Source organism: Capra hircus, chromosome 1 (genome assembly GCF_001704415.2).
Source record: "Capra hircus breed San Clemente chromosome 1, ASM170441v1, whole genome shotgun sequence".
Lineage (NCBI taxonomy): Eukaryota > Metazoa > Chordata > Mammalia > Artiodactyla > Bovidae > Capra > Capra hircus.
The window spans coordinates 109,619,724-109,638,132 of NC_030808.1; the positions used below are offsets into that span (position 1 = coordinate 109,619,724).

At 42.1% G+C, this 18,409-nt stretch overlaps 1 protein-coding gene across 1 annotated transcript in view; it reads left to right on the forward strand.

Annotated features, from left to right (window-relative positions):
• Positions 4,859–18,409, forward strand: part of VEPH1 (ventricular zone expressed PH domain containing 1) — a 266,803-nt gene continuing 253,252 nt past the window's right edge. The window contains exons 1-2 of the mRNA XM_013965131.2: positions 4,859–5,025; positions 9,352–9,647. Of these exons, the coding sequence (XP_013820585.2) occupies positions 9,459–9,647 (189 nt within the window). The 5' untranslated portion in view covers positions 4,859–5,025; positions 9,352–9,458. The remainder of the gene's footprint in view (positions 5,026–9,351; positions 9,648–18,409) is intronic.

The following is an 18,409-nucleotide window of genomic DNA, read 5'->3' on the forward strand; positions in this document are numbered from 1 at the left end:
CTGCAGTGCTGGCTTGGAAAATCCCCTAGTGCTACTGGATCCTTCATTCAGTGTTCAGGATTTCACTAGCAATATTAATAGCACAGCCAGATTGTGTGTTCACTTAGGCTAGTTATTTTCCTTCTCTTATGGTATTTTTCTTTTATCATATTTGGCTTAAATACTATCCCATTCTGCTACATTCCTTCCTCCATCCCTCCCCAAACCTTTTCACTGATGCCTGCCTGATAAAAGGCCCCACATCTGATATTGACCTAAAACTTCCTTGATTCCTTAAAGTGAGTTATTCATTAACTGAACCTAAATTACTGGTTGTTGGGCAAATCTAATTCTTTCAAACTACGGATCTGCTCAGAGAGTCTTCTGTAAATCTACTGTAGAAATAAGTGAAACTTTGTGCCAGTTGTTAGCAGTAAGCAGAAGTCTGAGAGAGGGAGGAGAAGTTACTCATTTGCTCAATTCACCATGGTGAGTCCAGGGGAGGGAATCAAGTGTACCTTGGGCTTGACAAGCAGCGCAGGCAAGCGCCGCTGCTACCGACAGGACAGAGCCCGGCAGGGGCGACTGACTACTTCTGAGCATGGCCGTGGGTTCCCCCAGAATTGCTCTTAGGATCAAGCATTTTGCCATCTATTTCCTATGATGGCCAGAATTTCCTGTGCTAAGAGGTATGGCTGTCTTTTTTCCTGTCCTTTTGTTCAGCAAAAACAAAAGCTAATTAAAGTAAATGTCAGAAGCTGCAGTGAGGCAAAGGGTGGGCTTCAGGATTGGGGCAGAGAAACTTCCAGGGGCTGGCTGATTACGCAGATAAAGTGCATTTGGGAGTTGTGTGTCTAGCCATGTATGCATACTTTTTACTTATTATGGGAAAAAAAAAAGCCACCTCTCTGTGGATTATTAAAACATGTCTCTAGGCCTCTAGAGCAGAAAACTGTGCTTCTAGACTCACAGAAGGTGCATTTTGTTTCACTCTATAAGAGTTTGGGCTTATTTCTATTTAATATTTTTATTTACCTCAAGAAACATTTTGCAACCAGCAAAGAAACTGATCCTGCCTATGCTTTGCAAAGAAAAGTCAGTAGTATCATTACAGTCACTAGTTTGGACAGTCACCATTATTGTTTGCTGTTGCTGTAAATTTTTTTTCCCTTGACAATTTAGACACCTTACAAATCATAACTAAATCTGGCCACTTTTTCCTTTTTCAAATACATACTTAAATTGCTATAGTACTCAACAGCTGAATTCCATGATATTTATGTATGTTTTCAATTTAAAAACTAGAAAAAAATATACTTAGGGCATTATTTGAATTGGTCATGCAGTTGTTTAATGTATGACATTTAAATGTAAATAGAGATACATTTAACATTGAATTTTCCTTGTAATTTGCAACTCTGGGTATGTTTTCTTGCAAAACAAACCCAGAAAATTGGAATTAAAATTTTTTGGTGAGATTTGTATCAATTCCAGGGCACATATGTCTTACGAAGTCAGAATTTATAAATGAAAATTGATACCCCATGAAACCATTATGACAGTTACAAATTCTTGGTCTAGAAAGTTCATTAGATCTTTGCCTCATTCCTGATGAAGAGAAACGTTTCCTATCTATTAATATGTGTGTTCTCATAAGTTGCAATACATGTTCAAAATTAAGTAGACTTTTTTGAGCTCTTGCCTAAATAGGGCATCAAACCTATTTTTTGTGTATGTGTATGATAACAAGCCTGCTACACACTTAGACTATGAGTTCTAGCAAAAACACCAAGGGCTGAGTCCTTTAGCATTGTTTAGAATAACCCAGCTGCAGAGGCTTTCAGTAGAAGTGAAGTATAGCAACATGTCGGCAGCACTGGGAGCCCAGAGACGTCCAGAGAACAATAGACATCTTGTGGGAAGGGCTGAAATGTATGCGGCCCATTCCCATGGGAACGCCTGTAGCGCTTTCACACTGTGTGAAAAAGATGCTCCTTGAAAAGAATCTTTAATCCTTTCTTTCAAGGGCAAATCTGAGAACTTTATTGAAAGTTTCTAGAACCCAAATGGGTCTAAGTTAGTCGGTGGGCATTTTAAACACAAGTAAATAAAATGATAATTTTTGATCCCCAAAGCATAATATAAATAAATATTGTTATTATAGAATTTTCTGAGGTGACAAAACCAGAGAACATCCTAACCTGGAGTTGGAAGCTAGAAACTAATTTCTTCAGAATAAACTGGCTTCCTGAGATAGTTATGTTTATTGAAATCCTCCCAAAGTGGTATTCCAATAGTCAGGTCATTGTCTTCTGGTTCAGGTGTATAATTAGTAGATTCTGCTAAATGAAATCACACTTGAACCGGAAGACTTAATAGCCCAACTATTGGGATACCACTCCAGAGTCAGAAAGAGTGTCCACAACTAAGCAACTGAGTGTGCATGCATGCACACGTGCACATGTGCGCGCACGCGCGCACACACACACACACACACACACTAATGCATAATAGAGTAAACCAGCAATGTCTTATTAGCACCCATTCAGTGTAGGTCACCTTGAAAAGTCATAAAGAACTTTTCCCTATAGTGCCCTGGAAGGAATAATACACTCCCTCCTCCCTAATAAACATGGGAGTAAGCACTGTGCTTAAGTAGAAAGTGCAGGTATTTGGATTACCTGGCCAAAAAAATGTCTGAGATACTGAAAAAATTCACTCTCACTGTTTGGCCGTGGTGGGGGTAGGGTCACAGTAAGGCTGTTTCTCCAGAGAGAAATCAGTTTCTGAAGAAATCAACAAGGACATTGGTAAGACAGTGCATGAACTACCCTGATTTAAGACTATGAGAGACTACAACTAGGATACAAATAAAACACAAATGGAAAAGACCTAGGCATCTTTAATGCTGTGAATTTAATCTTCGGTAGCAGCAGAGTCATTGTTAGTATTTAAAAGGTATGACATGGGGATGCATTAACAGGAGAATGACCTACAAGAATAATTATGTTATTAAAGATATGATTGCTGTCACTATTTGTATGGTTGCTATATGCCAGGTCTGTGTTAAATGCTTTATATAATCTCTTTAAAATCTCAACAACCTACATCACCATCCTCAGGTGTAAATAAGGAACCTGAGGCTCAGGGAGGTTGAGTAATGTGACCAGGTTTATACTGCAGGTAGTGGCATAGCTGAACCCAGGTGTGTCCAGGTTCCCTCGACACTCCTCTCTGCTCTTCTTACTGGAGTCTCACACTGTGTCCACCTCTGGATCCTAAGTTCATTTAAAACTAAAAGAAAATTGAATAAAAACTAGTGATAAGTACCATGAATAATGAATGGAGGATAAAGAAGAGGGAAGATTAAAGAAATATAATCTATTCTATTAAAAGAGAATAGAATAGAGATACTTCATCAGACTCTATCAGCCAGAATACCATCAATGAGAAAATGTATCTATTCATGGATGTCTGGCTTCTCTATTTTTATAAACTCTTCAAGGAGACTGTCCTCAAGGTACAGATGGTATAAAAATATGATTGATCACCAAGTGTTTAGGAAGACTTTTGAGGCCATTCCCCTGAAGCATAGGATCTGGTTCAGTGGCAGGTGTGTGGCCACCCTGAGTGCACACCTTTGTGGGGTAGTTCTCCTGGGGAGACACCCACAGTGTCCACATCTTGGTGATCATGCAGGTCACAACTTTTTGTGTACTTTGCCAGCAGATAGATGACTTGATGGGATGAACAGACCTACTATAGGAAGCTAGGGGGAGAGAATAATATAGCTTGAAACATGTTTTTTAAATGAATCATCAACTTTTGAAACAGTAAGAAAGGGTTTCAGTAACTTTTTCTCTTCTGGAGTATCAATAGATGAAGCAGGATAAGCATGTTCTGAGAGTTGGGCTATAAAGAAAGCACCAAAGAACTGATGCTTTTGAATTTTGTTGTTGGAGAAGACTCTTGAGAGTCCCTTGGACTGCAAGATGAAACCAGCCAATCCTAAAGGAAATCAGTCCTGAATATTCGTTGGAAGGACTGATGCTGAAGCTGAAGCTCCAATACTTTGGCCACCTGATTGGAAGAACTGACTCATTGGAAAAGACCCTGATGCTGGGAAAGATAGAAGGCAGGAGAAGGGGACGACAGAGGATGAGATGGTTGGATGGCATCACCGACTGGATGGACATGAGTTTCAGAAAGCTGCGGGAGTCGGTGATGGACAGGGAAGCCTGGTGTGCTGCAGTCCATGGGGTCACAAAGAGTCTGACATTACTGAGTGACTGAACTGAACTGGAGTATTGCCGTAGTGTTTAAAGTATTAATACCAGCCTAATATGTCTGGTCCAAGAACCTTCCAGCAAATAAAATGGGAGAAAAGGGAGTGAGGGTATAGTATACATCTTTGTTGAGTAAGTCTGTTCTGCTTATTAGCAAGTTCCTGCATTCTGAAAGTTTCAACTATGTTAATCTAGAGGCAGATGACTTCTTTAAGAGCTGTGGCTCATCCTGGACAAACACTCAGCTTTTCAGACTCTGTATGGGACATCTCAAGGGGGAGGGAAGTGTTAATTAAACTGCAATTCTTCCCCCTTCTGGAGGTTGAAAAAGGGCCCCCAGTGGGCCCGCCATTCACCTGTTTGAGTTTCTGCTGAAGTTATGTTCTCTGCATAGCTTTTCTTTCCCTCTATTCTTCTCAGGCAAAGTATAGATTTCCATGAACACAGGCAGTTTTGTTTTCGCTGTTAAAAACAACTCCGCTTTACTGGAGCGGGCTGTTTCACCCCAGGAAACAGGGCCTTTCACTCAGAGGTCGCTCTCCTCTGGGTGAGGCTCAGCGGGTCACCTGACCACTCCGGAGCTGCCGGCGGCATCTCGGGCGCATTCCTAGAATTCTTCCGCCTGGCGCCACAATGAACAGCTTCAGGCTCGCTGAGCTGAGTGGATTCCACTCGCGGCGCCCTCGGACTCCGATGCCCACCCAGCCTCAAAATAGATCGCTGAGTACCCGCAAGCGCCCCTTTGAGGAGTAGCACGAAGGTAAAGCGCGTTTGCGGGGGACAGCTGGGATATCCGGACATGTGTCCCCCATGGTGCAGAAGCATTTCTCTTTGGGGGGTTCTATCTCTCCATACGGAAACCCAATTTGTCAACCAACACCCGCTTAAGAAATGTAGACCGAATACTGAGAACTCGGGTTTCAGATTAGGGTCTCTTATTAAAGATTAGGGAAATAATTTAGGAGAGCCGAAGCCAGGAACAAAAAGGAATTTTATAAGCCAGTTTTTGAAATACAGAAAGTACCAGATTTGGAGGCTGACCTACTTGGATGTGAATCTTGGCTCTGTCACCTGGGGCATGATATTTAACCTCACCAGTCCTGTTTCCTCTTTGGTAATAGTATCTACCTGGAGGGTTGATGGGACATCTGAGAAGAGAGTGTCCAGCAAAGAACTTGGTACAGAGGAAGTGTCCTAGTGTGTGTAGATACACATGCCTCTGTATGTGTAGGGCAAGTGCATATATCCACATACAGAGAGGTCGCAGGACTATGCCATTCATAAGAGTAGGAAGTTTCTCAGAAGATGAGGTAAATTTTGATTTGGCTCTAACCCTCTGGGCTGTTGCAAAGAGAGCAGTTAGGAAAGCTACACACCTGAGCTGCTGAAAGATAAATAACATGCCTTGTTGATTCTTGTCCAGAAAAGGGCAGACTGGATGCCGGCCACTCTTTAAATGAGGATGGATGGGAAGGGAGGCAGCTCAGTAATTATCATATACAGTCATGTATGCACCTGTACTTAGTCCTGAAAGGGCTTTGTCCTGGGAGATCAACTGCTTTCAATCCTGACTGCAACTTACTCAGCAGATCCCCCTGGACTGTTTGTTTTCATCTCCGAACATCAGTTTCTCATCACATGGAGCTGTCCTGAGAATTCAGTGACTCATTATTTGGGAAGTTCTTAGAGTAGTGCCTGACTCATGGTAAACACTCGCTGAACACCAGCTGGTGGTGTCATTATTTTACAAAGTGCTTTTTTGTGTGTTGTCTGTTTTGATCTTCAAAAAGATAAGATAGATTTGGTGTGCCTTGGACCCATTTTGCAGATGAGAAAAATGAGGCTTGGGAAAGGAAGAGCATGAAGCAAAGGCCCAACAACTACTGAGTAGCTGAGCTAGAACTTCAGTCTGGGTCCCCAGACAAGTAGGTGACCTAGTATGCACTGGGCACACATGCATTGAAGGAAACCTCTCCTAAAAGTTTTGGCTGAACACCATTTCCGGCACATAGCCATTTCCTTATTATTTTCCCCTAGGAAATATCTCTCTCCCTTATACTTCCCCAAACTTCCTTTGAAGCCTTAGGGGACTTTTTTCTTGGTCATCCTTGTAATGTAGAATGTTTGGTACAAGTCTCCTCTCTCACTCCCTCATCCTTGGATGTGTGAATGTCTTCATGTATGGCTGTGTGTTAAACAGTGGCAGACACACAACTGGAAGCATGAGTGTGGGGCTCCACACCAGGTGTCACTGCAGGTGTAAAAAGAAAAGAAGGAACCTAGGAGAACCTTGTGGTTCTCCGGCACGTATTTCTGCTTCTCAGAGCTTCAGCTCTGCTATGTCTGGGGTAGCTGAATCTGCTGCTGGAAGTGCCTGATATTGACCAACAAGCTGACTGGTCAAGATGAAGTAATTTGCATCCAATGTCTTACTTTCCTGAATATTATTTCACGGAGACACTGTCATTGCACATGTGTGAGGCTGGGGGATAGGGAAAGCAGGGGCAAATCCAGGAAAACATCACCCTAATTTTCCTGTAGATACTATAAGTCACCCTTTCACATTTACCAGGGTGCAAAGTACTTTGTGGGCTTCCCAGGTGGTGTTAGAGGTAAAGAATCCACCCACCAATGTAGTGATGTGAGAGACACTGGTTTGATCCCTGGGAGGAGAGCATGGCAACCCACTCCAGTACTCTTGCCTGGAGAATCCTGTGAACAGAGGAGCGTGGTGGGCTATGGTCCATAGAGTTGCAAAGAGTGAGACATGACCGAAGCGACTTAGAACAGCACAGCACAGCACAAAATACTTTGTAGGAGCCTCATTCTTTGCTCACCCCAGCCCCTGAAATCTTCCCACTGCTCTTGTTCTTTTCTCATCCTCGAAGCCTCTCTTCCTTGTCACATTTCTGCTCTTTGATTGCCCTAAATCCCAGGGTATATATGGACAAGGATGCAGGGTCAGTGTAGGAGGGAAGAGGAACTCATTTTCTTGCTTTATAACTCTACCCATATCGTTATCCTTAAATGTTAACAATGCTCTCTATTCCTAACAGTTGCCTCACATGAAACCTTACGTGTCATCATCAGTCCATGGTGGTTATAAACTGGAAGCCTAGCTCTGGAGTCTGGGTCCAAATCCCAACTCTCCAGTCTCCTAGTTCTGTATCTTGGACAAGTTATTTAATGCCTTGGGTTCCTTATCTATGGTCTTCCCTTGTGGCTCAGGTGGTAAAGAATCTGCCTGCAATGCTGGAGACCTGGGTTGATCCCTGGGTTGGGAAGATTCCTTAGAGAAGGGAAGGGCTACCCACTCCAATATTCTGGTCTGGAGAATTCCATGGACTATAAAGAGTCAGACACGACTGAGTGACTTTCATATACAAATATACATACCTCATCTATAAAATAGGAATGACATATCCTCATAGCATTGTTATGAGGATTAAATGAGTTAGTGTTTACAAAGTATCCAGGGCCTGGCATATAGATAAACATATCTAAATATTGGGCCTCATTTTAAAAAAAGTGACACTCTATACTTTCTATGGAGAAGGGAAGAGCAACCCACTCCAGTATTCTTGCCTGGGAAATCCCATGGACAGTGAAGCCTGGTAGGCTACAGTCCACGCGGTTGCAGAAGGGTCAGACCCAACTTAGCAGCTAAACAACAACAATACTTTCTAAATTTTTCTGAAGCTGGTAGATAGTGCAAAATTTGCATGTATGCAGTACTATCCTTGAAATCTCTTCAGTGGCCTATGAATTGCACCATTTGGAATACTACTGATAGTTTCTTTGTTAAGTGCCTGATGAAGGCTTTGGCTTGCATTTAGAGATATGGGAAGTATGTATCTTCAAACTTGAAAACTGCATTCAGCACCAAGAGATGCTGTCTCAGTGATAGCTCTGGGGAAGGTCTGAGACACCCAAGGGAGCAGCAGACTCTCCTTTTCATGCTTGTTCTGGGCACCACATTCAGGCTGAAATGCTGGGCAGAACTGCCTGCTGCCTGCTGCTTATGTTACATAAATCACTCTCAGCTGTCACTCTCTAAACACGTGATAGCATTTTTAAGTTACCTGTATGTATGAGGTGGCTCCATTCTTGTGTAAACTGTAGGAGAGCCCACTGACCTGAGATCAGAACAGTACTGCCACAGCTACCAGGAGTCTTGAAGAAGTCTTAAACCTCCCTGGCCCTGAAAGGACTGCTCAGGCCTCTGCTAGTGCAAATGATCTGTGGTTTTATGAAGCCCAGAAGGAAGCTGATGAGAATAATCAGTTATTTAATTGGTACCATTACCTTAATCTCTGTGGGCTGTTAACTGAGTAGAGACTACAGTGGGACTTTATTATTTCAACTGTGGGGACAGAGGGAGGGTTGCCAGATCCTCAGACCCTTCCTTTTCAGCCTTCATTGCAATATTCTCACCTTCAAGCTTTGTGTTCAAGTTCATGCTCATGTTCTGTAGAGATTTATCTCATGTCACACTCCCAGGCAGAATTCTTTATTTCACTGCCATTCGTTTAGAGAGTACATAAGAACTGGGGATTGAGATCACCTTCTGGATTGAGGTTCAGGAAGTTTCTGTTGTCAATATAGCACAGAAGCCCAGCCAATAAAGGTAAGTTAGGCATCAGTTTCCACATCCAGGAAACAGGTATTGGGTCTAAAAGGTGTTTCCTGTGTTCTCTTTTCCTTTCATTGCCCTTTTCTGTTTGGTTTCCATGAGAATCTATTTGGGGAAATCTGGCAAGTATTGGGCATATTTGTTGCTGGTCCACTTGTTTCCTTGTGGCAGGAAGAGAAGGAGAAGGATATAGAAAGGAGAAAAGTAGGTTCTTAAAAAGCTGCTTTTAAGGATCGAATTAAATTCTGGAAAAATAGAATCATCTTTGACAGGGCTTTTTGCAACAAAATAAGAAAAGAGTTCTTTTGAAGGTCATCAAGCCAAAATCTGTTGTTCCTTGCACATTTCCAAATGTTTTTTTCTTTTCCTCTCTCTCTGCTGGGCACCAAGTTCACATTCTGAGCTCATGACATTCAACTAATGGCTGTCTTGTGTCATTTGTTTCTCTTGCAGAGAGTGTCAAAAAAAACCCTCAAAGTCTGGAGAAAAATGACCTTTCAAGGTATATGAAGTCTATGGCCTGCTCCGTGTTTTGGTCTCACTAACCTCTGCTGACTGAGATGCATGGCCCTGGGCCTGTAGGCAGTCCACTGATCATCAAACCTCTCAGCATGCATCAACTGTTCAGACTGGTCTTGGGACAAAAAGACCTTTCACGAGCCGGAGACCTCTTCTCCTTAGAGGACTCTGAGATTGAAGACAGCCTGACAGAAGCTTTGGAACAAATCAAAATCATTAGCTCATCTTCAGTAAGTAAACTAGCTTGTAGACTAGATCCCTGAAACAATCTATTCTGGAGCTAAATGATTGTACATATTCTGGGGGAAAAGATCTTTGCAGAGGAAAGAGGAAGGACCACTCAGATCGGTCTCTCTTTACTCTGCCCTGTGGTTTAGTTGGCATCTAGGAAATAACACCAGGGAAGTCTTTGACTTGAGGGGGAGGGGGCAGTCAGACTACCTTTTGTCCATCCATGGAGACCAGAACCCTGGAAATTGCAGGCCAGAGTGGAATTTTCAAAAGGAAAAAAAAAAAAAAAAGATTGTCTAAAGGTTGTTTCTGAATCCTTGAGATGACACAGAGATGAGAGGGAGCAAATCTGAGGAAAAGCAGACCCACAAAGCTGCACAAGAGCATCAGTAAACAAAGCAGGGTGTTGGGTGGGGGCTGAATAATGAAAGAAGCAAGATGACACCTCCTGCGATGCAGGCAACACGAGAAAGGAGAACCGTCACTCTACCGCCAGAAGTGACAGCTGCCCAGGGCTCAATAATGCTGATTCTGTTTACTTTCATATAATCTCCATCTTTTTTAAACCTTCTCCTTGCTATTTTTTCTATACTCCCCCCATTTAATTCAACTCACCCATTATTAGACCCCAGTTGTGATCAGACAAATTTAAAATCTCCATCAACCCTCCTATTCTTTCACTTCTCCTCAATGTCAAGATTATGTATCCTGAAAGCACGTCTCAAAGAGACTGGATATAGAGTGCCCAAGGTGACTTGATGTTGACCTTCTTGGTTGTGCTTAGAGATTGGTCCCATTTAAAAGGCCAAGACCACCTAGTATCCCCTCCCATCCTCTCAGCTTAACAGCTTTTCCCAACACTTGGCACAAACATGTGCCAGGCAAAGGAAGGAGACTGGACTTGAGCCATACAATGCTGAATAGCAAATATGTACATATTTCAGAGATAACAGCTTTCTTCCATGTCATAATGAAAAGATGTTTAAAAGGCATAATAGCAACCAGTGCAGCTTCCTCCTCAAATCTGTCAGCATGTTCTCTTTTTGGCTGCCATTCACATGCCAAGTCCCCCCAGTGACCAGTGAAGTCATTGCCTAAACAGTCTTCTTTTCTCAGGTAATGTCTTTGACAGCAATTATGTGTCCAGAAAATTAATCAACTTAGTCTGACTCAAGAAATACAAAGCATTTCTCTGGTACATTTCCACTTTCTGAGTAGGATGTGCATGCTATTTCCAGCAACCCCTTCCTTCACATTCCTCTGGAAATAAATTGGCTGAATATACTACTGATTTCATCTAATAGAGAATATGTATATGCGTGTATATAAAAATACCTATCTGTATCTGTATTTCCCTGAAGCCTATTTCCACTAGAGGTCACTAGTGCCAGCGATTTCTTTTGTTTCTTCATGAGTTGCTTTGTCTCACAGATGACAAATTCAGAATTTTAGGACTGGTGAGTTCTATTATGTGTCCCCACTTTAACCATTAAGGCTGGTACCTCCTTTGTCTTTAAGAGCATTGTTCATCCTTTAAGCCTTCCACTCAGCATCCCAACCAGACCCGTAGGTCTGGAGAGCGAGCAGTTCTCCTGCGATCCTCATTTACTAACTTCTGTCACACCCTGTTTCTTCCATTCTCTGTCTGTACCAGATGGCACAGTTGGTAAAGAATCCGCCTGCCAATGCGGGAGACACAGGTTTGATCCCTGAGTTGGGAAGATCTCCTGGAGTAGGGAATGGCAACCCACTCCAGTATTCTTACCTGAAAAATCCCGTGGACAGAGAAGCCTGGTGGGCTATAGACCATGTAGTTGCAAAAAGTCAGACACAAACTGAGCACACACAGATACACACACAACTATGGCACAGAGTAGATAAGCGGCAGAAAGAAAAGAGTCAGTTTTTTTAAGAGAGTTTTGATCATGCAGATCAATCCAGTTTCTAAATGCAGGGATCATGTTGATCAGTTTTTATGTTGCTCATTGATTCTACTTATAAATATGTCCCTGTTAGCATTCCTTCCCTCCTCCCTTCCTTTAAAAGCCAGGTCAAGTTTCATTGTTCCTGAAACAATTTCTAGTGTGTCTAGTTCTTAGTGATTGCTTCTTTCCCAAAAGACTTAATTACCCTTTTGCATCATAGTCCGTCCTTCTAGAAAGTCATCTATTCATACATCCTCAAGTGCAATCTCTACATGGGGGAATCCCAGATCTATGTTTTCAGCCTTCAGACCTCTTGCTAAACTTCAAGCTCATCCTAATTGAGATCCATCACCTCAAATTCAATGTATCTAAATTAGAAGTTATCACCTTTCTTCCATTTGTACTACCTTTTCCCTAGATGTCCAGGTTTGAAACCTGGAGTCATTCCTGGCTTCTTTCTCTCACTCTCTCCTTTCCCTGTAAGTTCTGTAGCACTGCCTAAGAAATGCCTCTTCATCTGCTCCTTCTGTTCCTTCCCACTGCCATCACCTTGGCTTAGGCTCTCAAACCAATTATTCTCCCTGCCTTTGGCCTTGCCTTTCTCTAGTTCAATCTACTAACAATTACCAGCTTAAATTTCCCAAGCCAGATTTTGTTACATGTCTTTCCATTGTTCATGCCTTTTCCATGATGTCTCAGGGACTGTAACATTCAGTGACTAATACCAGCAATTAGAGCCTTGAACTACAGTGCCTACTCTGTGGTTTCTTCTTGTAGCTGCATCCCATCCTTCCCTTATAACCAAGACCCACTAAATATTCCTTCTTAGACCTTTCCTAATGACCTTGCATTTCAGTAGTCTATTCCACCTCTCAGTTCAGTTCAGTCGCTCAGTTGTGTCCGACTCTTTGTGCGACCCCACGGACTGCAGCACCCCAGGCCTCCCTATCCATCATCAACTCCCGGAGTTTACTCAAACGCATGTCCATTGAATCAGTGATGCCATTCAACCATCTCATCCTGTCATCCCCTTCTCCTCCCACCTTCAATCTTTCCCAGAAATAGGGTATTTTCAAATGAATCAGTTCTTCGCGTCAGTTCCTCTTTATAAACATAAAACTGAAAGGGACCTTCTAAACTGTCTTTTCCAACTTCCTTCCAGCACAGAAATCCCTTCTTTAGGATTCTTGACAACCAGGTGGCCTCTCCTTCTATTTTTGCAATGATGAGAACATGCTAGGTTTCTGACTTTTTTTCCTGCTCCTCCATTTTCCTTCAGTAAATTATCCCTTTCCATTGCATGAAAAGATTCCATTGCATCCTTCGTTGATGGGATCTTGAATCAAAGTTCTCTACCTTGCCATTTGCCAGGGAAGGGGGAAAGCAGGAGTGAGGGACACCTGACCCAAGATATGCTGATCAGATTTTCTTTCCCAGTGATTCTAGGAAAGAAATTAGCAAAGGGTGAGTTATTATGATGATGGTATTCCAAAGAGACAGTCCTCATTTTCTACACTTCTGTGACTACAGCTGCCTCAGTCTTTGCCTTTCTAAGGCTAAGTACTACAAATTCCCCTTGAAATCTGTCAGCCTCCTCTTATCTTTTAATTATTTTATTTATTTTGCTTCAGTTATCCAGATTTTTTCTGCTGTTTATGATCAAAGAATCCTAACAAAGAGGTAGCTTGTTCTACTGTTGGAAGGTGAAATTGTTAGTGTGTTCTTCCTTTTAGTCTAATAAATTCTCTCTCTTTATAAATATTTTCTGTCCATTATCCTTTAGTCTGGTCTCTGCCCTTAACAATCAAGAGAATTAAACCTCTGTTGCTACAAGAAGAACTTTAAACATATGCAGGTAAGTATCAAGTCTCACCTCTGGCTTCTATCTTCCCAGTTGACTATCCTTACTGTCCTTATATTTTCCCCTGACAAAGGAAGGCTCTGTAGCAGAGAAGAGTTACACCAGTCTCTGGTCTGAAAACACAATTTTGTCAGTACATGAGAAACGCTATTTAAATCATGCTGTCAGAAATACAAAATAGATGCTGGCTTAGTGATTTATAATGAAAAGTATAACTCACGTCCATCAGAAGTCCTGTGTGTCGCATGCTGTTCTCGCTAAGTCTGGTTACTCAGTCTGTCTCTGTAACTGGCTAAGCTCCTTCCTCCTGTATTTTAACCTATAGTTTAGCCCTACCTCCCTGAGATTGTATTTAACTCAACTGTAAAGTCACCCATGTACAGGTTGTGCCTTGGATTAGCCTTCAGGGTTGTTTGTCTAATCCTCACAGGGCAACCTCTTTTCCAGATTCTTGGAAGGCTGCCTCATTGTAGCTCCCAAAGATTGTCTACATTCTCAGCATTCTGGGTACCTTTCCCAGGAATCTTTTATATTTATTATTGTAATTTATCATTGCCTACTACTTGAACCGATTGTTTGAAACAGTTGCTGATACTAGTCAGATATTTTGTTTCTAAAGCTTCTTTTCAATAGTAACATGGTGCAGTTGGCCACATTTATCCTGTGATATGCCAAGAACCTCAGGTTGAATCAAGACCTGAAATTAGATAACTTGAAAAAATGTTAAGTATATTATGTTACATTTTAAACCATTGAAATAATATTCTTGTCTCATTTTAGAATATCTATACCTGTGAAAAAACTATGATTCTGGGAATTTCCTGGTTGTCCAGTGGTTAGGACTCTGTACTTTCACTGTCAAGGGTCCAGGTTTGATCCCTACTCAGGGAACTAGAATACAACATGGTGAGTAATGTGGCCAAATTAAAGAAAAAAAAAACATGATTCTGTCCAGTACATTAATTATCATCCCCAGCTTTGCATTATCTAGACATTTAGCAAACAAGCCTTTAGTCCTTCCCCCAAAGTCACTCACAAAAGAATTGAACATCACTAGATTCTGCTCTGCAGTCCAGGCATCAGTTACTCCAAGACAGAACTAGAAACTATTTAATCTTTAGGCTTGCTTTGAGAAAATGATTTATTCAGAATTCTAAGTTCCCAAATATGCCTTTAAGTTTTATCTTTTCATTTCAAGTCCTTTCTGGAATCAGTTCAGTTCAGTCGCTGAGTCGTGTCCAACTCTTTGCGATCCCATGAATCGCAGCACAAAAGACCTCCTTGGCCATCACCAACTCCTGGAGTTCACCCAAATTCACATCCGTCGAGTCAGTGATGCCATCCAGCCATCTCAACCTCTGTCGTCCCCTTCTCCTCCAGCACCCAGTCCCTCCCAGCGTCAGAGTTATTTCCAATGAGCCAACTCTTCGCACGAGGTGGCCAAGGTATTGAAGTTTCAGCCTCAGCAACAGTCCTTCCAGTGAACACCCAGGACTGGTCTCCCTAAAGTCCATTCTAAAAATGGACTTGTTGGATCTCCTTGCAGTTCAAGGGATTCTCAAGAGTCTTCTCCAACACCACAGTTCAAAAGCATCAATTCTTCGGCGCTGAGCTTTCTTCACAGTCCAACTCTCACATCCATACATGACCACTGGAAAAACCATAGCCTTGACTAGACAGACCTTTGTTATCAAAGTAATATCTCTGCTTTTGAATATACTATCTAGGTTGGTCATAACTTTTCTTCCAAGGAGTAAGCATCTTTTAATTTCATGGCTGCAATCACCATCTGCAGTCATTTTGGAGCCCCCCAAAATAAAGTCTGACACTGTTTCTACTCTTTCCCCATCTATTTCCCATGAAGAGATGGGACCAGATGCCATGATCTTTGTTTTCTGAATGTTGAGCTTTAAGCGAACTTTTTCACTCTCCTCTTTCACTTTCATCAAGAGGCTTTTTAGTTCTTCTTCACTTTTTGCCATAAGGGTGGTGTCATCTGCATATCTGAGGTTATTGATATTTCTCCCGGCAATCTTGATTCCAGCTTGTCCTACTTCCAGTCCAGCGTTTCTCATGATGTACTCTGCATAGAAGTTAAATAAGCAGGATGACAATATACAGCCTTGGCGTACTCCTTTTCCTATTTGGAACCAGTCTGTTGTTCCATGTCCAGTTCTAACTGTTGCTTCCTGACCTGCATATAGGTTTCTCAAGAGGCAGGTCAGGTGGTCTGGTATTCCCATCTCTTTCAGAATTTTCCACAGTTTGTTGTGATCCACACAGTCAAAGGCTGTAAAATAGTCAATAAGGCAGAAATAGATGTTTTTCTGGAACTCTCTTGCTTTTTTGATGATCCAGCAGATGTTGGCAATTTGATCTCTGGTTCCTCTGCCTTTTATAAAACCAACTTGAACATCTGGAAGTTCACAGTTCATGTATTGCTGAAGCCTGGCTTGAAGAATTTTGAGCATTACTTTACTAGCATGTGAGATGAGTGCAATTGTGCGGTAGTTTGAGCATTCTTTGGCATTGCCTTTCTTTGGGATTGGAATGAAAACTGACCTTTTCCAGTCTTGTGGACACTGCTGAGTTTTCCAAATTTGCTGGCATATTGAGTGCAGCACTTTCACAGCATCATCTTTCAGGATTTGAAATAACTGGAATTCCATCACCTCCACTAGCTTTGTTCATAGTGATGCTTTCTAAAGTCCACTTGACTTCATGTTCCAGGATGTCTGGCTCTAGGTGAGTGGTCACACCATTGTGATTATCTTGGTCATGAAGATCTTTTTTGTACAGTTCTGTGTATTCTTGCCACCTCTTCTTAATATCTTCTGCTTCTGTTAGGTCCATACCATTTCTGTCCCTTATTGAGCCCATCTTTGCATGAAATGTTCCCTTGGTATATCTAATTTTCTTGAAGACATCTCTAGTCTTTCCCATCCTGTTGTTTCCCTCTATTTCTTTGCTTTGATCGCTGAGCAAGCCTTTCTTATCTCTCCTTGCTATTCTTTGGAACTCTGTATTCAAATGGGAATATCTTTCCTTTTCTCCTCTGCTTTTTGCTTCTCTTCTTTTCACAGCTATTTGTAAGGCCTCCTCAGACAGCCATTTTGCTTTTTTGCATTTCTTTTCCATGGGGATGTTCTTGCTCCTTGTCTCCTGTACAATGTCATGAATCTCCGTCCATAGTTCATCAGGCACTCTTATCTATCAGATATAATCCCTTGAATCTATTTCTCATTTCCACTGTATAATCATAAGGGATTTGATTTAGGTCATACCTGAATGGTCTAGTGGTTTTCCCTACTTTCTTCAATTTAAGTCTGAATTTGGCAATATGGAGTGCGTGATCTGAGCCACAGTCATCTCCCGGTCTTGTTTTTGCTGACTGTATAGACCTTCTCCATCTTTGGCTGCAAAGAATATAATCAGTCTGATTTTGGTGTTGACCATCTGGTGATGTGTATGTGTAGAGTCTTCTCTTGTGTTGTTGGAAGAGGGTATCTGCTATGACCAGTGTGTTCTCTTGGCAAAACTCTGTTAGCCTTTGCCCTGCTTCATTCTGTACTCCAAGGCCAAATTTGCCTGTTACTCCAGGTGTTTCTTGACTTCCTACTTTGGCATTCCTGTCCCCTATAATAAAAAGTACATCTTTTTTGGGTGTTAGTTCTAAAAGGTCTTGTAAGTCTTCAAGAACCATTAAACTTTGGCTTCTTCAGTGTTACTGGTTGGGGCATAAGCTTGGATCATGGTGATATTGAATGGTTTGCCTTGGAAACGAACAGAGATCATTCTGTCGTTTTTGAGATTACATCCAAGTACTGCATTTTGGACTCTTTTGTTGACTACAAGGGCTACTCCATTTCTTCTGAGGGATTCCTGCCCACAGTAGTAGATATAATGGTCATCTGAGTTAAATTCACCCATTACAGTCCATTTTAGTTCGCTGATTCCTAGAATGTCGACGTTCACTCTTGCCATTTCCTGTTTGACCACTTCCAATTTGCCTAGATTCATGGACCTAACATTCCAGGTTCCTATGCAATGTTGCTCTTTACAGCATCAGACCTTGCTTCTATCACCAGTCACATCCGCAACTGGGTATTGTTTTTGCTGTGGCTCCATCCCTTCATTCTTTCTGGAGTTATTTCTCCACTGATCTGCAGTAGCATACTGGGCACCTACTGACCTGGGGAGTTCCCCTTTCAGTATCTTATCATTTTGCCTTTTCATACTGTTCATGGGGTTCTCAAGGCAAGAATACTGAAGTGGTTTGCCATTCCCTTCTCCAGTGGACCATAGTCTGTCAGACCTCTCCACCATGTCTTGGGTGGCCCCACACAGCGTGGCTTAGTTTCACTGAGTTAGACAAGGCTGTGGTCCATGTGATCAGACTGGCTAGTTTTCTGTGATTATGGTTTCAGTGTGTCTGCCCTCTGATGCCTTCTCGCAACACCTATCATCTTACTTGGGTTCCTCTTACCTTGGACGTGGGGTATCTCTTCATGGCTGCTCCAGCAAAGTGCAGCCGCTGCTCCTTGGAGTAGCTCCTCTCGGCCCTCCTGCACCTGCACAGCTGCCGCTTCTGGAATACCCTTACCTAATAATTCATTTCTTCTACTACTAGGCTCTCCTTCCAGATTCCTCAGGTCAGACTGTCTCCCCGTCCACTTAGCCTCTTCTCACACTCTCAACACCACCTTTCCTTTGATGCTCACTCATACCTAATCGATCTACCCACCTTCCAATTCTCTTCAATATTTTTAACAATAAAAAATGTTAAGTACACAAAAATCACCCATTTAAGAAATTAAACAAAATTGTTGCCACCTGCATATTTCTCTCTTCCCCTTCAATACTCCTCCCTTTCCTCTCTTAAGGTAACCAATATCCTGTTGTGGTATTTATCCATATATGTTTTTATTTCTTTGCTACATATGCATGGCTCAAAAATGACTTATAGCATTGTAGT